General features: G+C 38.4%; 5 protein-coding genes across 5 annotated transcripts; 4 read left to right on the top strand and 1 right to left on the bottom strand.

The window, feature by feature from the left end:
• Window positions 1-33: 33 nt before the first annotated feature.
• LOC105971772 (heat shock 22 kDa protein, mitochondrial) lies at window positions 34-4275 on the bottom strand. Its single transcript, XM_088819350.1, has 2 exons — window positions 4067-4275; window positions 34-688 (listed from the first exon to the last, which is right to left on the bottom strand). The coding sequence occupies exons 1-2, from the start codon at window positions 4194-4196 to the stop codon at window positions 285-287; spliced, it is 534 nt and encodes a 177-aa protein (XP_088675476.1). The 5' UTR covers window positions 4197-4275; the 3' UTR covers window positions 34-284.
• On the top strand, window positions 2235-3571 carry LOC105977490 (F-box protein At2g35280). Its single transcript, XM_088819349.1, has 3 exons — window positions 2235-2564; window positions 2875-3040; window positions 3149-3571. The coding sequence occupies exons 1-3, from the start codon at window positions 2422-2424 to the stop codon at window positions 3545-3547; spliced, it is 708 nt and encodes a 235-aa protein (XP_088675475.1). The 5' UTR covers window positions 2235-2421; the 3' UTR covers window positions 3548-3571.
• A 534-nt stretch (window positions 4276-4809) lies between the features above and the next one.
• On the top strand, window positions 4810-11008 carry EYE (conserved oligomeric Golgi complex component-related / COG complex component-like protein). Its single transcript, XM_012996653.2, has 10 exons — window positions 4810-5232; window positions 5751-5840; window positions 5943-6062; window positions 6154-6255; window positions 6356-6636; window positions 7575-7720; window positions 8242-8440; window positions 8676-9360; window positions 10042-10374; window positions 10453-11008. The coding sequence occupies exons 1-10, from the start codon at window positions 4948-4950 to the stop codon at window positions 10729-10731; spliced, it is 2520 nt and encodes an 839-aa protein (XP_012852107.1). The 5' UTR covers window positions 4810-4947; the 3' UTR covers window positions 10732-11008.
• Window positions 11009-11458: 450 nt separating this feature from the next.
• On the top strand, window positions 11459-14737 carry LOC105971908 (cell number regulator 6). The gene is made up of 5 exons (XM_012996836.2): window positions 11459-11717; window positions 11881-12003; window positions 12552-12666; window positions 13367-13638; window positions 14367-14737. Exons 2-5 carry the CDS (start codon window positions 11893-11895, stop codon window positions 14586-14588), a joined length of 720 nt encoding a protein of 239 aa, XP_012852290.2. The 5' UTR covers window positions 11459-11717; window positions 11881-11892; the 3' UTR covers window positions 14589-14737.
• A 478-nt stretch (window positions 14738-15215) lies between these two features.
• On the top strand, window positions 15216-18752 carry NOA1 (P-loop containing nucleoside triphosphate hydrolases superfamily protein). Its single transcript, XM_012996772.2, has 13 exons — window positions 15216-15801; window positions 15889-16074; window positions 16191-16277; window positions 16374-16453; window positions 16644-16725; window positions 16986-17006; window positions 17092-17137; window positions 17306-17424; window positions 17639-17752; window positions 17842-17949; window positions 18033-18122; window positions 18202-18311; window positions 18401-18752. The coding sequence occupies exons 1-13, from the start codon at window positions 15385-15387 to the stop codon at window positions 18648-18650; spliced, it is 1710 nt and encodes a 569-aa protein (XP_012852226.2). The 5' UTR covers window positions 15216-15384; the 3' UTR covers window positions 18651-18752.
• The last annotated feature ends 2988 nt before the right edge of the window (window positions 18753-21740 follow it).

The following is a 21740-nucleotide window of genomic DNA, read 5'->3' on the forward strand; positions in this document are numbered from 1 at the left end:
TTAAGTTAGTGCAAAGAATTAAGTGAACGACCATTATCGAGAAACTATGTTAAATTGAACGAATGCAACAGCCGTACGAATAGCCGAATTGGCATTATACACCAATTTTCACTTGGAACAATATACCAGAAATTAACCCCTGAAATAACACTGAATACAAAGAAACGAAACGGAAAGGAACGTATCCATACGAAAATTAAATCAGCATCAAATTAAACCACATTGTCTCGAGTTATTAACAATTCCACTTCACCATGTTTAGCAATTGTTAGAAAGAAACTAGATCACTCCACATTGACCTGGAAAACATCGGTCCTCTCTTCTTCGTTGATCTTGGGAAGGAACACTTTGAGAACGCCATTCTTCATCTCCGCCTTGATAGCATCCGTCTTGTAGATTTTATCCGGTAAATCGATTCTGCTGGTGTACCTAGGCCCAGCCTCATCGTCCTCGAAATCCTTATTGCCCTCACCTTTGATAACAAGTGTGTTCTGCTCCACAGAAACCTTCACATCTTCCTTGCCCAATCCAGGCATGTCCATTCGCAGATGAATCCCTTTGTCAGCTTCCTTTATATCCCAATTCCGGCGAAGGCCGGAATTAGCAACAGGTGATGACTCGATGTATTGGTCTATCATGTTCGGAACTTGGCTCAAGTTGCTTCGTCTCGAGAATGGATCAAACACCCCTGTATATGTAAGTAAATCAGTAATATATAGCTCGAAAGGGAACTGGTAACTACAGTTTGATTTAGGAATTAGATCGAACTTGAGATTTGTTGCGCGTTCAAAATCCGATTTCAGTTTCAACAAGGCACTATTTCACATAAATTATCCAGATGATTCTTTCACCACACAATTAGCTCTAAACGTCTACGGTGTGCTGATATCGTAAAATAATGCAGCAGAAACATATCATATTTCACAACCTAACTCCAGATCATACCAACTAATCAACTAAAACCTAAAACGAAACTGAATGTCGAAAATACGAAAACGCACAAGTAAACACGGAATCACGGAGTGAGAGAAACAACTACAAGAGATCTGTGTGCGCTAGATCTTGCGAAAAATGGTTCGATCCGATTTCAGTTCTGATAACGACTATCATACATAATTTAGTTAGATAATTCCTTCACCGTACATGTAAATCGAAACATCTATGGCGGCTTGCTGAAGATGTAAAAAACGCAACAGAAACATATCATATTTTACAAGCCAACAATATAAAACAAAAATAGCATGACAAAAAAATACAAAACGCAGCGCACACAAAGAAATGTAGTGAGAGAAACAACTACCAGAGAACGGAGAGTAGGCAGGGAGATCTGGGCGATTTAAAACGACGTCGTGGTCGCTATCATCGCTGTCGTACTCACGGACATCTAGGTCAAGTTCAAAAAGCTTAAAAAGGCAACAGATGCAGATCATATTTCACAACCAGGTGTGAAAGCTCCATATCAAGCATCCAACGGAGAACAGAGCAAAACGACAAAACACACACACACACACACGCTAAAAACACCAAAACATAGAGTGAGAAACAACTACCTGAGAACGGAGAGAAGAAACGGCGATCTGGTCGGCGAACGACGTCGCCGTCGTCGCTGTCATCGCTTTCGTACTCACGGACGGCGTTCGTGCTGAAAGTGCGCTACGAAGCTGGCTGAGCCACCGTACGAGCCGGACGGAGTGACCTCGAGAGGACTCCGGACGAAAGGAGGCGCTTCAGGGCGAATGAGGAGGCAGCCATTGTTGAAGATAACGTGTGATTAAAAAAGCTCGAAGAAAGCAAGAGTGTAAACCTCGCCTGATTATAGCAAGGACGTACGATACGTTGAAATTAGTAGAGTCGAGAAACGCCTAGAACTTTCTGGAAGTTAGAGAACGATTTGGGCCCGACGGGCTTACATTTCTAATTTAATAAGCCTTACTTTTATATTCTTATCGGGCCTATTTTATCAGTTTCAGAAAACGGGCCAATTTATTTAAGCTTATATTAGGTTTTTTTTTTTTTTTTTTTTTTTTTTACTACCTAAATCGCGTTTTCACTTGAAGAACGCTAACGCGATGTAAGCAGCAGATCTTCCTCCAGAGAGTCAAGGCTAAATCAACTAAGGTAAGTACATATATTCGTTCTAGTAAATAAGGAAAATAAATAATTAATGCGTGCCCAACATGAAAGTATTGTGACACATGCAAAATCCTACCATATATATATTTGCATATAATATAGTAAATTATCAATTAATAACTATTTTATTTCCTAATTAGTTCAGGTCTCTATCTCTGAATCATCTATATAAACACCTTCAACTTCTTTTATAATAAATCAAAAAAAAAAAAGAAGAGAGAAAAAAAGAAAAAAAACTATAATCAATCACACGCCTGAAGGATTATTAATCCAACAATCATAAACACCATGACAAGAAATCCGAAGAACAAGAAAAGAAACACTAAAGCTGTTTCGAGTATGTTCGATAGTATTCCCCATGAATTGGTTTCCGAAGTTTTAAGCCGAGTTGCATCGTCTTCCATCAAGGACATCTTCAATGCCAAATTAAGGTACGTTAATATAATTATCTTCAAGAAACGTGTTCTTGCATGATTATGGTTTTACGACCATTGATTTATTTTCGTTTGTTTCGTTTCTATTCCCTGTTTTTTTTATTTTAGATGTTTAAATTTTCTTTTGATCTCAACCAATTCTTTATAAACTGAAATTCTAAATCCAGATATTATGTGGGTTATCGAGTTTTCGATTATTAATTATCAATTGATATAATCGTGAGCGATGTGTGTTTGTGCGTGTAATTATCAACTTCGATACCTTAGATACTTAATTTTTCTAAACATAATTTTTTTTTGGGCACAGCTGCAAGATGTTGAATGAAGTCGCGGAAGATATGTACGTGTATCAACATGTATCGCTAGACGAGATTCCAATCATACCATGGAAACCTATAAGCCAAGAACAAGTAACGTTCTTGAATACGTGCCTACAATCCGAAAACCCCGAATCGTTGTATAGACAAGCAGTTGTAAGTTTCTTGATTTCAAAAATTAATTACCAATGAACTTTATCGAATTAGTTAATTTAAATTAATCAAGATTTAATTATTTTTTCTTTTTTTTTATATCTTTTTCAGCTCGACTACTTCAACAAAACGAATCTGGAATCAACGTGCATGCACTTACAGAAAGCGGTGAAAAACGGCCACACGGGCGCTTTGTACGTAACATGCATTGTACTGCTTTTCAGTGGGGACGAAGAACTCAAGCAACAGGGCATCAAGTTATTGGGGAACATGAAAAAGACGAACGGATTGAAGAGAAGGCTTCGAATTTGCCGCAATAATTTGAATAGCATTCTGAATATGATTTGGGTTAAGAACCCGGTTTTGCTGGAGCCGCCGGTTTGCTGTACGTCCCGAGATCCGCATCACAGGAAATGGCGATGGTGTGAAGTGGAGGAAGATGTCACGTGCGAGGCTTGTGTTGCTGATCAAGAGATTAATTTACTTAGTGGTAGATACAATTTTGATTAATCATTTGATTTATTAGCATTATTTGTCAGGTTCGACAAAGGCACTATTTCATATAAATTATCCAGATGATTTTTTCACCACACGATTAGCTCCAAACATCTAAGGCGTGCTGAAATCGTAAAACAATGCAGCAGAAACATATCATATTTCACAACCTAACTCCACATCATATCAAGTAACCAACATAAAACGAAACAGAATGTCAAAAATACGAAAACGCACAAGTAAACACGGAATCATGGAGTGAGAGAAACAACTACAAGATCAAATCTGTGTGCGCTAGATCTTGCGAAAAATGGTTCGATCCGATTTCAGTTCGGATAACCACTATCATACATAAATCAGTTAGATAATTCCTTCACATACAAGTAAATCGAAACATCTACAGCTTGCTGAAGATGTAAAAAACGCAACAGAAACATATCATATTTCACAAGCCAACAATATAAAACAAAATAGCATGACAAAAAGTTACAAAACGCAGCGCACACAAAGATATGTAGTGAGAGAAACAACTACCAGAGAACGGAGAGTAGGCAGGGAGATCTGGGCGATATAAAACGACGTCGTGGTCGCTATCATCGCTGTCGTACTCACGGACATCTAGGTCAAGTTCAAAAAGTTTAAAAACGCAACAGATGCAGATCATATTTCACAACCAGGTGTGAAAGATCCATATCAAGCATCCAACGGAGAACAGAGCAAAACGACAAAACACACACACACACACACACACACGCTAAAAACACCAAAACATAGAGTGAGAAACAATTACCTGATGCGAACGGAGAGAAGAAACGGCGATCTGATCGGTGAACGACATCGCCGTCGTCGCTGTCATCGCTGTCGTACTCACGGACGGCGTTCGTGCTGAAAATTCGCGACGAAGCTGGCCGAGAGGACTCCGGACGAAAGGAGGCGCTTCAGGGAGAGTGAGGAGGCAGCCATTGTTGAAGATAACGTGTGATTGCAAGCTCGAACAAAGACGAAATCGCAGTGAGAATTTTGGGTATACGAACTGAACTGTGGAAAGCAAAAGTGTAAACCTCGCCTGATTATAGCAAGCACGTACTATACGTTGAAATTAGTAGAGTCGAGAAAAGCCTAGAACGTTCTGGAAGATTAGAGAACTATTTGGGCCCGACGGGCTTACATTTCTAATTTAATACGCCTACTTTTATATTCTTATTGGGCCTATTTTATCACTTTCAGAAAACGGGCCAATTTTTTCAAGTGAAACGCGATTTAGAAACGGGCCATTTCTAAATCGCGTTTCACTTGAAGAAACGCTATGCGATTTCAGCAGCCAAATCTTTTCCTCGAGAGAGTCAAGGCTAAACTAGCCGGTGAAACTAAAACCCCCACAACTTGATCCATCGGAAACAGAAGACGAATCGAAAATGATGGTGGATCTGAGCTCGTTCTCAGAAGAGAAATTCGACCCGAAAAGATGGATAAACGGGGCGGTTCAGCAGAGGCACCCGCAGGACCCGGTGGAGAAGCACCTGGTGGATCTGGAAATGAAGCTGCAGATGGTGTCGGAGGAGATCGCCTCCTCACTCGAGGAGCAGAGCTCCTCCGCACTCCTCCGCGTCCCCCGCGCCTCCCGCGATGTACTCCGCCTCCGAGATGACGCACTCTCACTCCGATCATCTGTTGCTAACATCCTGCTCTTCCTCAAAAAGGTACTCAACTCCTTTATTAGTTATCTGCAATAACATCATTGTTACTATTTCCCCCCTTTTTTTTTTTCTCCCTTGGCTCTAATTTAGAAGGGTATTATTTCCGATGTGAATTGAAATTGTTTTGCAAATGCGGGCTTGATTGAGCAATAACAAGAGATATTTTGAATTTGAGAACAATAAAGTTATTTTAGCTAAAATTATGAGACGGGGGATACGTGCATTATAGCATAAAAAATGACTGGTGACTTTCATCTTTGCATTTTTTCGTATCTCATATTTTATTCATGGTACCGGGCAATAGGTAAACCTTAAAAGGCAATAAGTGGAGTGAATGAAGGTGCCGATTTGAGTTTGTGAATGTCACATAAGAGAAATTTGGTTAATGGCTTAAAATGATGTGATTTGATGCTATTATGTGCATAGTTTATAACTGTTAAAGTTGGAGAGTGCAAGTGTCAATGTGTGTGAAAAATGTGTATGTTGGTGAAAGTTTGGCGTTGACATAATTTCTTTTGCAGGCTGAGGGATCCTCTGCAGAATCAATCGCAACCCTTGCCAAGGTTGATACAGTCAAGCGGAGGATGGAAGCAGCATATGAGACATTGCAGGTTGGATTGTGTTTTAGACCTCCTTGTTTGGGATTCAGCTGCATGCCAATTTTGTCCTTTGTTTCTTTTTGGTTAGTAAAAGATGTTTCTGCTGTCAAACAGGATGCTGCCGGCTTGACGCAGCTAAGCTCGACCGTGGAGGATGTATTTGCCAGTGGTGACCTCCCACGTGCTGCTGAAACGCTGGCTAACATGAGGCATTGTCTGACTGCTGTTGGAGAGGTATATATATATTTTAAATGTCTAAACAAATTTAGCATGCCATGACAGAGAACCTGTGAAATAGTGTGATTCATACATTGCAAATTACCAGGTTGCGGAATTTGCTAATATCAGGAAGCAGCTTGAAGTTCTAGAAGATAGACTGGACTCAATGGTTCAACCTCGTTTAACAGATGCATTGAACAACAAAAAGGTAGTTTTTATCATTATTTCTATTATTATCTACTTCTCAGATCCTTTCCTAGTTTTGTTTTACAAGTTGACTGGGGAATCATACCTTTCTCCCTTTCCAGGTTAATGTTGCTCAAGAAATGCGGGGAATACTCATTCGGATTGGGAGATTTAAGTCTCTAGAGAGTTATTACACAAAAGTCCACCTTAAACCCATAAAGAAGCTATGGGAAGATTTTGAGTTGAGGCAACAGTCTAATAAACTTGCAAATGAGAACCATGAAATGGGAAGGGTCTCAAGTAACTTCGGTTCACAGTCGAGTTTGCCGATAATTTCATTCTCGCGCTGGTTGCCGAATTTCTACGATGAGTTGCTGCTATATCTCGAACAAGAATGGAAGTGGTACTGCCTGTATAGATTATCACAATTTTTTACAGTCCGTATGTGATGTGTGATGCTGATGCATTTGAGAATGCGACAATTTCTGCTTCTTTTTATTTCTAAAGATTTTCTTATGTGCTTTTCAATTGCTATACCTTTTTACATGTGAAAAAGATATACTACCTTACCTGTATGTGTGCTCGTATGACCCATATAAAGAAGCTTAGATACACAAGGCTGCGACTTTGGGAAGGGTTTAATAGGAAATATTTGCAATATGTTGAAGGAAAATATAGAGGTGAAAGAACAAAAAGAATTTTGCATTTTTCAGCAGGACAAAGTTTATGTGAGTCATTTCTAAAAAGTGTGCAGCAAATATATGTCTTGTAAATCTATTATTACCGTGCATATTCTAGATATACTACCATCTATTACTTTGAAGGTCTTAGTTGAGAAGCATGATGTGCTCTTACACGTCCCAGTCTTCAGAGTTTATCATCTGCCAAAGGTGCAAGTGTTAAACGACAGTAGTATATCTTTTCTATTTTTTCATGTTAGTGATGCAGAATTGTGAGGGTATATTTTCAAGGTTAACTATTATTTAATTGTAATTTTTTTTAATATTAGTCGTGCGGTACTTATTTGCCAGCATCACTGTAGGGTCAAGACATACATATTAGCATGTTATGCTAGAAGCTGTGCGAAAGATTATATGCTCAATCGATAAACTTTCTGTGCAATATTCCTCAATGCTTCATTTTCCAGTGATAACAAGCACTTGTCAATGCATTCTATATGTATAAGCTGGGGAATTTTGGAATATTCTTATCAGCGGCATGAAATTTTTTTTTGTACTAATTCTGACTAGATGGGAAATCTGTTTCTTTTACATGTCATTTATATATAGTAGAGTATGATGATACAAATTATTCATTCCCCCTAATAATGTTTCTCTTCAGGTGCACGCTTGGTTTCCCTGAAGATTACAAAACCCTTGTTCCAAAATTGTTGATTGAGACAATGTCATCCATTGGTGCAAGTTTTATATCCCATGTGAATCTTGCTACTGGAGATGTTGTTCCTGAGACTAAAGCATTGGCCAAAGGTTATACTTCAAAAAATTATTTTCTTATATTTTGATATCATTTTGAGCTCCAGAATATAAGTCCCAATCCGCTTTCCCCTTTCACTTCCCTTTCTGACCAGTGAACCACCCAAAAACCTTAGTTATTGTGATCAGGAAAGATAAAAGAAGGTGCAATAGCAGTGGTATTGGTGAAGAAATTCTTCACTTTGATTTGATGTAAAAAGTTGAAATTGAGTTTTTTTTTTTTGTGGCATGTAAGTTCCGTATGGGGTATGCCATAGTGAGGGCGTATTTATAGTTTATTAGTGCTTTCCTTAAGCCATATATTAAATCCCACACTTGTAAAATAAATACAATAATGCATCTGTTATAGAAATTCCGTGGCTGAAAGGATCTCAATTCACTTCCTTGATCTGTTTGGTAATCGTAATCTAATAGCCATCATCCTTGTTCCTGTGTTTCTGAGCTGTTAATTGCACCTACAATGTTGCATTTTAAAATGTAATTCCATCTTGATGTCTTATCGCTTCTCATTTCAGGTATATTAGACATCTTATCAGGCGATTTGCCTAAAGGTGTCAAAATCCAGACTAAACATCTAGAGGCCCTGATAGAACTACACAACATAACTGGGAGTTTTGCCAGGAATATTCAACATTTGTTTTCTGAATCAGATCTGCATATTCTATTGGATACATTGAAAGCAGTCTACCTTCCATTCGAAACTTTTAAACAAAGGTAATTAAATTTTAGATTTGACTGCAAAGTTACTTCCCTGCCCTTTTGGATGTTTCAGCTGCATGAAAGATAATATATTGGAAGAATATAAATCAAAATATTTTCAACAGATTTTTCGGTTTGAATAAGTTTTCTTTACCTTACAGACTCTGGGGTCAGCACAATGTTACGTATTCAACTAATATTTCCTTTCTTAAATCAATCGAGGATTAAATAAATGTTCGAATATAATTAGATATGGACAAATGGAGCGTGGCGTGCTGTCCGGTGGAATTTCAGGTCTTGATCTTAGGGGAGTTAGTACTCGTATTAAAGGCGTCCAAGGAGTTGAACTCAGCGAAACAGTTAGAAGAATGGAAGAGTCCATCCCACAAGTCATTCTACTTTTAGAATCTGCCACAGAGAGATGCATTAGCTTTACCGGTGGTTCTGAGGCAGATGAGTTGATCCTAGCCCTTGACGATGTAACATTACAATACATCTCCACCCTTCAAGGAAACCTAAAATCATTAAGAGCAGTATGCGGAATTGATCTAGTGGTGGATACTTTCGGAGCACGGAAGGAAACAGGATCAGACAGAAAGGAGGCAGCTTCACATGCACGGAAAGTCGATTTCATGTCAAACGAGGAGGAATGGTCTTTCGTCCAGGGCGCTTTACAGATCCTCACAGTATCGGATTGCTTGACAAGCCGAACTTCAGTTTTCGAAGCTTCCTTGAGGTCTACTCTCGCCCGATTGAGCACTAATCTGTCTTCCTCTGTGTACGGTTCAAGTCTTGATCACAACCAATCACATGTGGCTGACAATGATGGAAATGGGGAATTCTCCACCGCTGGAAAAGCTTCCCTGGATGTGGCGGCTCTCCGGCTTGTTGATGCTCCTGAAAAGGCTCGCAGACTTTTTAACCTCTTGGAGCAGGTAATTAGCATAAATGACTAACAAATATAATATTGAACTCATTCCCTGATAGTATTAAAAAAAAAAAAAAAAAAAAAAAAAAAAAAAAGAAAAAAAAACCCAAGTTGGAAAAAAATCAACATTTGGGCCGATTTCACATTTGAGTCCCATATGCACAAAAAACACATTTGGTCTCTCATGTTTAAAAATTCAACACTTGTAGTCCTTTTTGTCAATTGTCCGTTTGTACTAACGGATCAAGCGAGTTCCCATCTCTGCCTTCCTTAACTGACGGACTAACAGTTAATTGATGAAAATGATCAAAAGTGTTAAATTATTGAAACACGAGGGACCAAATATGTTTTTTGTGAACATGGGGGACCAAATGTGAAATCGGTGCAAACTTGAGGATGAAAACTGTAATTATCCCGTGATTCTACATTTTTAACTAAGATAAAGCTTGTTCGAATATATTTATGAATTTGTCTTAGATTAGGAATCTATGTTTGTTACTTAATTCTTGTGTATATCTCATTGGGAAGAATTATCTCGTTGTTAGGAGTCATCCATCTATATAAGAGAGTGGGTTCATTCAATAATGTAACTCTATCTGGCTATTCTATAAAATATTGTCTGGCTATTCTGACAAAGCTATGTATACATTTATCCTTACCTTTGACAACTTCCTCTTGGTTCTTGCAGTCAAAAGACCCTCGATTTCACGCCCTTCCACTGGCTTCTCAAAGAGTCGCAGCTTTTGCAGACGCAGTCAATGAACTAGTTTACGACGTACTTATATTAAAAGTTAGACAACACTTCAACGAATTGTCTCGCCTCCCCGTATGGTCTTCCGTTGAAGAGACGAGTGCTCACCCAGTTCCAAGCTTTAGTGCATACCCTCAGCCTTATGTCACAAACGTCGGTGAATACCTTCTCACATTACCCCAACAACTGGAGCCCTTAGCCGAGGGCATTTCCAACAGTGAAGCCAATGCCGAGGAGGCACAATTCTTTGCCACTGAATGGATGTTCAAGGTAAAATAATGTTATTAATTGTGAATTTCATTGCAATAATATAATTTTTTTCCAACTTTTTTCCTATTTTAATGATAGGTTGCTGAGGGAGCTACTGCTCTTTATATCGAGCAGTTGCGCGGGATTCAGAAAATAACAGACCGTGGGGCCCAGCAATTATCTGTTGATATTGAATACCTGAGCAATGTGCTCTCAGCTCTATCAATGCCCACTCCTTTGGTTCTTTCTACGTTCCATACATGTTCTTCAACACCAACAGATCAGCTCAAGGAAATTGTGAAATCCGATTCGGGAAATCAGCTCGATATTCCAACTGCCAACCTTGTCTGTAAAATGCGTGGTCTGAGACTGGATTAGTAGGGCCCATTGCTCAATGTTTCTCAATCGACATAATCAAGTTTGTTTACGTGGGCGAAGAATTGTACCCAATCTGAAAATCCCAAGTTAGATTTTCCTTTAGAATACATTTTTTTTTTCTTTTTCGGAAACTGTAGTTCTTACTTCATAACGAATTCCTCATGTATTCTCCTGATAAGGTAGAGGGTGTTTATATATTATCGAGAAGACGGTGTTTGGCTGCAATACTTGTGTAACAGAGTGATGTTCGTTGTGAATCTCATTGCTCCTGCTCAAATTCATGTATTACCCATTTACGAATGTCGATTTCCCATTGATCTTCAATTTGGATATAAATTTCTAGAAAATAGTTTGATAATAGACATTTTATGAATATGCTGATTCGATCATATTGCACTTTTATCAAATTATTTAAATTTAATTTTTTTTGGGGGCTGAAAAATGACCGACGGACAAAATTGGAGTAAATTAAAGAAATGTGAACTTATTTAAAAATTAAAAGTATCAAATTCGTGGATGAAAAAAAAAATATATTGGTGAAATTGGGATTAAATTAAATATTTTAATTAGTTATAGGACTAAATTGAAAAGTTTGGATTCCCACAGGACGAATTTTTGAGCCCCTTAGTTGGTTGACAAATTCATTTTGGCATAGAAACTACTTTGTACGTGGAGATACTTCATTGGATAGACAACATAAACATCCGTTGTGCCCACACCAGATAACTACTCTTCAACCCAACCCGACCCGACCCGCGAGCCTTTCGTGTTTAAGTCGAGCGTAGGTAGACTGTAGAGTGCTTCGATAATACCAGCAAGTAGATTTCCAACTTCCACCCCCCTAAAATCTAGAATTTCGATTTCCGCCCAAGAAATCTTCCTTGGTCGTCGCCATTTTCATTTCCATACTTGTGTTTCTCCATTTCTCAGCAGCTACTCCACATCCGTTGACTTTACAACGTTCATCGCCTGCTAGCCGACGCGCTGTATGTATCGATGTTTATATGTTTCTGTGTGTGTACATATTTATGCGTATTTATTATCGTATATTCGGTTTGTGATTTGTTTCGTCTCCAATTTTGGTATTAGGAGATCAGGAAATGAATTTGTGTTGTGATTTTGTTTTTTTTTTCTTTTCGTTTTTTCCAGATCTTCTGAAGAATGGCGGAGGAAAGGAGTCACCCGTCGAAGTATGTGAAGTTGACGAAAGAGCAAGCGCCAATGGAGGATATTAATCCAGGCGAACTTAATCAGCCGATTGATGTTCCTCAGGTAGTATTCTCTCTCTTAATTAGTCCGTCTTAATCTTAACTGAAATTACTGGATCGCGTATGTTTTGATAGTTTGATCCAGTTTTTTCTCTTTCGTCTTAATATTTTGTGTTGCACTGCAGTATTACACACATTTTTTGTGGTTTATGATGTGGATTCAGATCAGGTTATCTTGGCATTTTGTTTATGTGCTCTGTTACCTGTAAATTTTGTTTCTTTTGCTTGATAGTTCTTCTAATAGGAAAACATATCGTAAAGGTCTAATTTGTCTAGAAGCAACTAAGTATCAGAAAGTGATCTTGAGATATTGGGTTTTGTAGCATGCTTTCTCTTGGTCACGAGACTAAGGCCTCGTTGCGTTGCTTTATGAATAGAAGAGATCTGTATTTGTGGATACCATGTGTTGATTCATTTAGGCGCAATACCTCTAAGTTGATGTAATTCTTTATGTGATTCTTTATAAAATTTCAGTTGAATATTTATGACTTTGACTTCATTATGTTTTTGTACCAATCTACTTTAGATCTAATTTTGTGGTTCATTCTGCAGTTGCACGTCGTCAAGTGTAATGAATGCGGACAACCCTTACCAGAAAGCTTTCAAGCACCTGCTGATGAACCTTGGACTACCGGGATTTTTGAATGCACTAATGACACAGAAAGTTGTAAGTTACTGAAAGAAAGGTGAAACTTCCGAAGTTTCATAGCAAGCAGGGGATAATTACTCTGTCACACTCATAGTTATACCTGATCTTAGCATGCACAACATCGTCTAATGAATATTAATTATCCATGTGTAACATACCAAAATACGTGCGACTTATATCAATTGTCTGCATCCCAAAGTACAACATTTTAGAAGTTTCTTCGGAGGAAATGAAATGTTTATTTGCGACAAGTCAAGAAAGGGAGACAAAGTTTCGCTTTGCTTTTAAGGCCCTCATCACCAATATTGTATTTATAGAGTAAAATTGTTGGAGGTTATATTTTTTTATATGACTTACGGAATTGAATATGGTCAATTTTATTGATGTCTTTGGGATTGCAAAGTTGAGTTATTATGTAATGCTGATATTTGTCAACTTACTAATTCTTATTATCATTTCAAAACCATTCGAGGAGAGATTTTAATTTTTTTTTATGCGCACATTAACTTGAACCACGCCCTGTTCTTAAAGTTCATCTAGGACATATTTTTCAGATTTACAGAAAGTATTGTCTGAACTTTTGAATGTTCAACCACCTTACGTTTGTAGACGCTTTGGTTATTATTTCAATTTATTTCCTATGTCTGTTCTAACAACTTTTGCTTCTTCACTTTGTGCAGCGAGTGTAAGTAAGCATCTCACATTTATAAATCTGCAGGTTGGATGGGACTGTGTTGCCCGTGTGTCTTGTTCGGTCGCAATGTTGAGCAAATGAGAGAAGTTGATACTCCATGGACTGGGCCGTGCATCTGTCATGCCATTTTCGTTGAGGGTGGCATTGCTCTTGCTGCAACAACAGCAGCCCTACATGGATTTATCGACCCAAGGACTACATGTCTCGTTGTTGAGGGTTTGTTTTTCAGTTGGTGGATGTGTGGAATATATACTGGCCTCGTGAGACAGTCATTGCAGAAGAAATACCATCTCGAGGTGATATAATATTTTTTACCACAAAATTACTTCATTTTTAATATTTCTTGTCTCTACTTCAACTTTCATAAAATTATGCCAAATAATTTGTTTTGTCATGTGTGTGCTTCATCATTTCATTTGGAAACTGAGACTAGCAATGTTTGTTCTCAAACGGAAGGTTTTTTCTCTTCTTTGACGCACAATTCATCTGTTGCTTTTCAACACAAAGTTTGCAAACTCATGTATATGTCAAGATGTTCATATTTTAAGTTAGAACTCATTTCCAATTTTTCATCTTAAGTTTCTTATGATCATCGTTAATTAGTAGAAAACTTACTATATAAATAATGATTATTTAAAAAAATCAAATCCTGTTAAAGGAGGAAGTAGAGGAAGACCTTGGCTCTCTAACAACCAAGACTTGGATACAAACTCTCCTATTGAGAGTTAGATATGCACATGATTGATTTTACATAATTGTGGAATTTTACTTCTGCCAAGGGAAAAATAAAATTAAGCTACTCTAGTAGTCGTCTCGGAATTTGAGCAAATAGGAATATTTATTTGCATGCTGAGCTGTCTACGGGGCACTGATTCTAGAAATCTTAAAATATTCCTATCTGTATTCCTTTGTCTCTCCTCTGCAACTCAAAATACGAGGCTCTTACCAGATAGAAATCTTATTACATGCAATGCTTCCAATTCTGTGTTTAATCTTCTATCAACTTTTTCTTTTGGCTGCGCAGAATTCGCCATGTGACCCTTGCATGGTGCACTGCTGCATGCACTGGTGTGCACTGTGCCAAGAACACAGGGAACTGAAAGGACGCCTCTTGGACGAGACCTTCGAGCCAATGACTATAGTCAATCCACCTCCAGTCCAACAAATGAACTCTGCAAGTGATTCACCACTCCCGCGCTCCACAAACGGGGCTGACCAAGTTCATGTAGAGATGCAAGCTTTATAGTAATTGCCTTCAAGAGAAAGCAAACAAAACTGTATCGATTTTTCTATGGACTGAGAATTCCATTTGTCCTTTTAATTTTACATTGATTCTGCATGTATCTGGGTCAAGTTGAGCTTTATATTGGTACTGGCATTTTGAGACTGGTGAAATTACAAAGAAGTGGACTATTGGTATTTCTGGTCAATCTGCAGGGACAATTTGGGCAGAAAAAAATTGTAGCTATATTCATTGTATGTGCGGAATCTTGAAAATTGAAAAGTTGCAATGTTACTATGAGTAATGCGGAATCGTGAAAGTTATGGTAAATGTGTCTGCAGAGCCTCGCAATTTTCTTTAAATAGTAGTTGATCCCTTTAGATAAAGAGATGCAAATCGAAAAGACAACACAATTTAATAATTTTCGATAAATGGTAAATGTGTCTGCATGGTCACACTATTTTCTGCAATAAATTATGTGACGACCTGGTTGTTCGTATTTGTTCAACTAGCATATCCATAAATTTATATACTCGAAAACATCACTCGTCATCCATTTTACTAATCGTATCTTCCTAGTTCAAGTAACAACCTAAGTTTCCTAAATTTGGACTTTACCTACAAAAAATATGTGAGGGGGAAAAAGGAAAAAAAGAAAATAGAACCTCTACAATGCTGAACAAGAAAACGTCGTTTAACGAATAATTGTTTCTTTCCAAAAAGCGTGTTTCGTATTAGCGAGTTATTCATAAAATCTCGACGCCTATCCATCATCTTCAAGGCTTCAACTACGGTATCTCACTCAGTGAAGTAATCAACAATGGCGTTGGCGCCTAAACCCCTATCTCTATCCTCCCGCTCCCCATTCCTCACCCCTCACCCCTTCCAAAACCCTAATCCCAAACCTATTTTCCCCAAATCCCACTCTCAGAAACTTCCCGCTCTCATAATTTGCAAATCCACCCAAACCGATACACCCGATTACCCAGTATCCATATCCGACGTCGATGGGTCCGGACCCTCCGCCCCGACCCGAGGTGATCTCTTCCTCCAACGCCACCAATCTTCAGCTGCTTCCGCCACCGTTCTCGCAGAAGTAAAGAAAAAGAAGAAGGCTAAAGACAAGTCCGTGAAGTCTTCTTCAATTAATGTTCCCAGCTGTTATGGCTGTGGAGCTCCATTACAGACCTTCGAAACCGATGCTCCGGGTTATGTCGAACCGGAAACTTATGCCCTGGTAAGAATTAGTGTATTGAAATACCAGCTGTGCTTAAGGTGTTTGATATATTGTCGCTGTAAGTGTTTGTTTGGGTGGTTTTTGCAGAAGAAGAAACATAGACAGATGAGAACAATGTTGTGTGGGAGGTGCAAGCTTTTGTCTCACGGGAATATGATTACTGCTGTTGGTGGAAATGGTGGATACTCTGGTGGAAAACAATTTGTTACCGCCGAAGAGCTTCGCGAAAAACTGTCCCATTTGCGTCACGAGAAAGCTCTGATAGTGAAATTGGTAATAATATTATGAAGATAGGAACAGTTTTTTCGAGATTTCCGATTTTGACAGAGTGCTTCTCTCTGTACTTTGTCTTATCACTTATTGAAGATGTTGTGGCTAATTGTATGCAGGTTGATATAGTGGACTTCAACGGCAGTTTTTTGGCTCGTATTCGTGATCTTGCTGGTGCAAATCCCATTATCTTAGTCATAACTAAGGTAATGGAGATTAGTATTATTTTGATTTACGAATAATTCCTGTTTACGCCTTTTTTTTAGTATATATATGTGACATTGTTTTTCTGTTGATTTTAGATTGATCTTCTTGCGAAAGGAACTGATCTTAATTGTGTTGGTGATTGGGTTGTGGAGGCAACAATGAAGAAGAAATTGAAGTGAGTTGCTTCTTAGTAAATCTTGATTACAGCGTGTTCAAATTGATACCCGTACAATTTCGAATGAGTTTCTGAATCGACCTTGTCATGTCGCATTCTTGTTATTTGCCTTGAGATCGGCAGTTCCGATATTGTTTTTTGATGCTAACAATGTTAATTTCTTTGTGACAACAAAATGCTCACTATACAGCGTCCTGAGTGTACACTTGACAAGTTCGAAGTCCTTGGTGGGCATTACGGGAGTGGTCTCAGAAATTCAAAAGGAGAAGAAGGTGGGTTGCATCATATTTTTGGGTCTCGTTTACGTCTTGAACTGTCTTGGTAAATCGTCATTCAAAAAGATTTATCTGGTAATAAAAATCATGCAGAGTAACGTGCGTTGCAACTTGGTTTCGTGACACTGTTGGCTTTTGTTCCGATTGTTTTCTTGTATTCTATTTGCTGGATGATGTATAGCATCACTGTTTTCGTTCCCGTTTATGATTATTTCTTTAAGTAAAAAAAGTACTTAACTATGGTTATCTCGTTGCAGGGAAGGGACACCTACATCCTGGTAAGTTTATCCTATGTTTATCAATTTACTGCTCTGTCGTCGTACATCTAAGTTCTTCTACATAGTACTTTCATTTATTTAACAGGGTTCAGCTAACGTTGGAAAGTCTGCTTTCATCAATGCTGTACTGAGTAAGCTAATCTCACTTATATATTTTATTTTTTTATTTTTTTGTATCTTCGATTTCTGGAGTTTGGCATTAGGGTATGAGATACTTGGAACTTTTGAATCTTCAACTAGTTGCTTTATATCTTAGTTACGGTATACTTTATAATCGTACGTTTTCTGTTTGTCATCAGAAATGTTGTCTTACAAGGATCCAGTAGCTGCTGCAGCGAGAAAATACAAACCAATTCAATCTGCTGTTCCAGGAACCACTTTGGGTCCGATCCAGATCGATGCTTTCTTAGGCGGAGGAGTAAGTACTGTATTATCCAATCCACATTCTCTAATGGCGCCTGATCTTAACTGCACCCTTTCCCCATCGTTTCATAATTTAGAATAAATTGAACCGTCCTGGTTTGCTAATTAAGTTGTGCATATACTTTCTCTATCGATATATGTTTCATGTGTATTCCTGTTGATGAAGCTCCAAACTTACGAGAATTGTATCTTTTTTTCGTTTTCTTTAGAAGTTATTTGACACGCCTGGAGTTCATCTGCACCATAGGCAAGCTGCTGTGGTCCATTCAGAGGATCTACCTGCTCTCGCTCCTCGAAGTCGACTTCGAGGACAATCATTCCCAGTATGTCGAGCTTTTTTTTTTTTATATATATAATTTTTATATACACACACACACACACTAATATTGATGCTCCTTGTGGTATAACGTAGAACCCTCATATGAATTTGGACAACTCATTAGCGGAGCAAATCAGATCAAACGGCTTAATTGGATTCTCAATCTTTTGGGGAGGTCTTGTCCGAATTGACATCATCAAGGTTCTTGATCTCGTACTTTCAATGCATATGAACCAAGAATCGCTCGTGGCTAACCATTTTGCTTCGACTATTAATAATAACAGGTTCTCCCACAAACACGTCTGACATTCTACGGACCCAAAGCCCTGCCACTTCATGTGGTACCTACTGAAAAAGCCGATGAATTTTACCAGGTCAGACCAAAACCACATTGCAGAACTTAACGTCTTCTTTTTTTTCACCTTATTCCTAATTTTCAATTACAATTTGCAGAAAGAAGTTGGGATACTCTTGACACCTCCAACTGGAAAACACAAGGAAGATAACTGGACGGGTCTTGAAGTGAAACGCGAGTTGCAGTTAAAATATGACAATGTTAAGAGGTAGGTGATAAGTGCTTTTACTGATGGATCAAGTTTTTTTTTCTCCTTTTTTTGGCCCCTACTAATTTGCTTCTATTTACTTTTTCCAGCCCTGCTTGTGACGTGGCAATATCCGGGCTTGGGTGGATATCCGTGGAGCCATTTAACTTATCTTTGAAATCATCGGAGTTAAGTGAAGTAGAAGAGGGTGGTGAGATAGATCTGATTGTCCATGTTCCAAAGCCTGTTGAGATTTTTCTACGGCCCCCTTTACCGGTAGGTACAGCTGGAGGTGAATGGTATCAGTATAGGGATTTGACAGAAGAGGAACAAGAATTAAGACCAAAATGGTACTTTTGAAATTGTTACGTATTCACTGGCGTGTCATAAAGACAAAGATGGTACAATGTTCGACATGCTTTCCATGTTTTTAGACTGAGAGCTATGGAGTTATATTAACAATCAGCTGAATATTATTACAACAAGCATCAAGAAGATAGAGAGAATAGTTTATTTCTTAAAGAGACAAACAAGAAAAGAAATATATGAAATAAACGAGAATGTCGTGCGTAATTAGCATTAGCAGTAGAATTTCCCTGCAAACACGTTGTAAAGAAAGGCCATGTGAACTAAATATATAAAGAACAACACATACCGAGCCTAAAAACCATGCACAACATAATCCTCCAGTAACTGCGATATAGGGGCTGTTCATAACAACAAATTGTGAAGAAAGTAGTTTATAACAGCAGTATAGCTGTTCATAACAGCGTACTAGAAAAACAATCAACAATATAACTCCTACTTCAGAATAACGCAACGTGTACAAAATAGTTTGACACAACAAGCAGCAGAAAATCAATCAACAATACAATCCTACAAAAACGGCAACATATGAGTTCCGAGGCAAAGATTTGAATACAAAAAAGCTCCTTCTAGACAAAATTCACAGAAATCAGCAGCTTCCAGCAGTTTCAGGAACAAGCTTCCAATCTACAAAACCAAACAAATAAAAAATCAGTAACAATAAAACATCACAATGCAAGAGAAAATTAGGAAAAAAGAAGCAGCAAGAAATCGTTAACAATTTGCTGAGCATACAAAACATATGGGTTACGATTGAGATGTTCAAGAATCCTATCGAGCTAGTTGTTTTGAGAGTCAGATTTGGTTTCAAGCAACTTAATTTGACCTGCAAAAGAATCTACCTTCGAGTCTCGGGAATCTGGCTTGGATACAAGGGTTTCAACATTCACTATAAGAGTTTCAACCTTCTTTACGAGGATATCACATTTAGAGACAAGTTTATCATCATTAAAACCGAGACCTCGGATAGAAACAAGATTAGAGGTCAGAGCCTTTTCACAATCCCCAGCCTTTCAATAAAGCTCTCAAAACTCCCCAACTTTCTATTGACCTGATTTACATTCGTTAACATACTGGCCAAATTAGCAGCTGAAAACTTCAATAAGCTCCAATAGAGTACGGATCTTTCGCCTCGACAGGCTATCCGCTTTGCTTTCTATGATCACGACAAGGGATAGAGGCGGCAGGTTCTTGTAAGGAAGATTTCGTTCTGACTGTTCCTCATCAAAGTCAGTTTCTATCTTCGAGTTCCGGGAATATAACTAGAATACAAGAGTTTCAACATTCACTATAAGAGTTTCAACCTTCTTTATGAGAATATCACATTTAGAGACAAAGTTGTCATCATTAAAACCGAGACCTCGGATAGTATCAAGATTAGAGGTCAGAACCTTTTCACAATGCCCCAGCCTTCCAATAAAGCTCTCAAAACTCCCCAGCTTTCCATGGATGTGATTTACATTCGTCAACATAGTGGCCAAATTAGCAGCTGAAACTTCAATAAGCTCCAAAAGAGTACGAATCTTTCGCCTCGACATGCTATCCGCTTTGCTTTCTATGATCACGACAGGGGATAGAGGCGGCATGTTCTTGTCAGGAAGATTTTGTTCTGATTGTTCCTCATCAAAGTCAGTTTCTATCTTCGAGTCCCGAGAATCTTACTTGGATACAAGAGTTTCAACATTCACTATCAGAGTTTCAACCTTCTTTATGAGGATATCACATTTAGAGACAACGTTATAATCATTAAAACCGAGACCTCGGATAGTATCAAGATTAGAGGTCAGAGCCGTTTCACAATCCCCCAGCCTTCCAATAAAACTCTCAAAATTACCCAGCTTTCCATTGACGTGATTTACATTCGTTAACATAGTGGCCAAATTAGCAGCTGAAACTTCAATAAGCTCCAAAAGAGTAGTACGGATCTTTCGCCTCGATAGGCTATGCACTTTGGTTTCTATGATCACGACAGGGGATAGAGGCGGCAGGTTCTAGTCAGGAAGATTTTGTTATGACTGTTCCTCATCAAAGTCAGTTTCTACCTTCGAGTCCCGGGAATCTGACTTGGATACAAGAGTTTCAACATTCACTATAAGAGTTTCAACCTTCTTTATGAGGATATCACCTTTAGAGACAACGTTAGCATCATTAAAACCGAGACCTCAGATAGTATCAATATTAGAGGTCAGAGCCTTTTCACAATCCACCAGCCTTCCAATAAAGCTCTCAAAACTTTCCAACTTTGCATGGACGTGATTTACATTCATCAACATAGTGGCCAAATTAGTAGCTGAAACTTCAATAAGCTCCAAAAGAGTACGGATCTTTCGCCTCGACCGGCTATCCGCTTTGCTTTCAATGATCACGACAGGGGATAGAGGCGGCATGTTCTTGTCAGGAAGATTTTGTTATGACTGTTCCTCATCAAATTCAGTTTCTATCTTCGAGTCCCAGGAATTAGACTTGGATACAAGAGTTTCAACATTCACTATAAGAGTTTCAACCTTCTTTACGAGGATATCACATTTAGAGACAACGTTATCATCAATAAAACTGAGACTTCAGATACTATCAAGATTAGAGGTCAGAGCCATTCCACAATCTCCCAGTCTTCCAATAAAACTCTCAAAACTCCTCAGCTTTCCATTGACCTGATTTACATTCGTCAACATAGTGGTCAAATTAGGAGCTGAAACTTCAATAAGCTCCAAAAAAGTACGGATCTTTCGCCTCGACAGGCTATGCGCTTTGCTTTCTATGATCACGACAGGGGATAGAGGCGGTATGTTCTTGTCAGGAAGATTTTGTTATGACTGTTCCTCATCAAAGTCAGTTTCTTTCTTCGAGTCCCGGGAATTTGACTTGGATACAAGAGTTTCAACAATCACTATCAGAGTTTCAACCTTCTTTATGAGGATATCACGTTTAGAGACAACGTTATCATCATTAAAACCGAGACCTCGGATAGTATCAAGATTAAATGTCAGAGCCATTTCACAATCCCCCAGCCTTCCAATAAAACTATCAAAATTCCCCAGCTTTCCATTTACGTGATTTACATTCGTTGACATAGTGGCCAAATTA

Source organism: Erythranthe guttata, chromosome 6, assembly GCF_056151865.1.
Source record: "Erythranthe guttata isolate IM_541 chromosome 6, IM_541, whole genome shotgun sequence".
Taxonomy (NCBI): Eukaryota; Viridiplantae; Streptophyta; class Magnoliopsida; order Lamiales; family Phrymaceae; genus Erythranthe; species Erythranthe guttata.

Coding starts and splice junctions, on each gene's coding strand:
- LOC105971772 (XM_088819350.1), bottom strand. CDS start 4,196: ATGATCTGCATCTGTTGCGTTTTTAAACTTTTTGAACTTGACCTAGAT. Junction 689..4,066: donor TGCCTACTCTCCGTTCTCTG/GTAGTTGTTTCT, acceptor TTACATATACAG/GGGTGTTTGATCCATTCTCG.
- LOC105971908 (XM_012996836.2), top strand. CDS start 11,893: ATGGCGGAGGAAAGGAGTCACCCGTCGAAGTATGTGAAGTTGACGAAA. Junction 12,004..12,551: donor AGCCGATTGATGTTCCTCAG/GTAGTATTCTCT, acceptor TTCATTCTGCAG/TTGCACGTCGTCAAGTGTAA. Junction 13,639..14,366: donor AGAAGAAATACCATCTCGAG/GTGATATAATAT, acceptor TTGGCTGCGCAG/AATTCGCCATGTGACCCTTG.
- EYE (XM_012996653.2), top strand. CDS start 4,948: ATGATGGTGGATCTGAGCTCGTTCTCAGAAGAGAAATTCGACCCGAAA. Junction 6,063..6,153: donor GTCTGACTGCTGTTGGAGAG/GTATATATATAT, acceptor GCAAATTACCAG/GTTGCGGAATTTGCTAATAT. Junction 8,441..8,675: donor TTCGAAACTTTTAAACAAAG/GTAATTAAATTT, acceptor GAATATAATTAG/ATATGGACAAATGGAGCGTG.
- NOA1 (XM_012996772.2), top strand. CDS start 15,385: ATGGCGTTGGCGCCTAAACCCCTATCTCTATCCTCCCGCTCCCCATTC. Junction 15,802..15,888: donor AACCGGAAACTTATGCCCTG/GTAAGAATTAGT, acceptor TGGTTTTTGCAG/AAGAAGAAACATAGACAGAT. Junction 16,075..16,190: donor AAGCTCTGATAGTGAAATTG/GTAATAATATTA, acceptor AATTGTATGCAG/GTTGATATAGTGGACTTCAA.
- LOC105977490 (XM_088819349.1), top strand. CDS start 2,422: ATGACAAGAAATCCGAAGAACAAGAAAAGAAACACTAAAGCTGTTTCG. Junction 2,565..2,874: donor ATCTTCAATGCCAAATTAAG/GTACGTTAATAT, acceptor TTTTGGGCACAG/CTGCAAGATGTTGAATGAAG. Junction 3,041..3,148: donor CGTTGTATAGACAAGCAGTT/GTAAGTTTCTTG, acceptor TATCTTTTTCAG/CTCGACTACTTCAACAAAAC.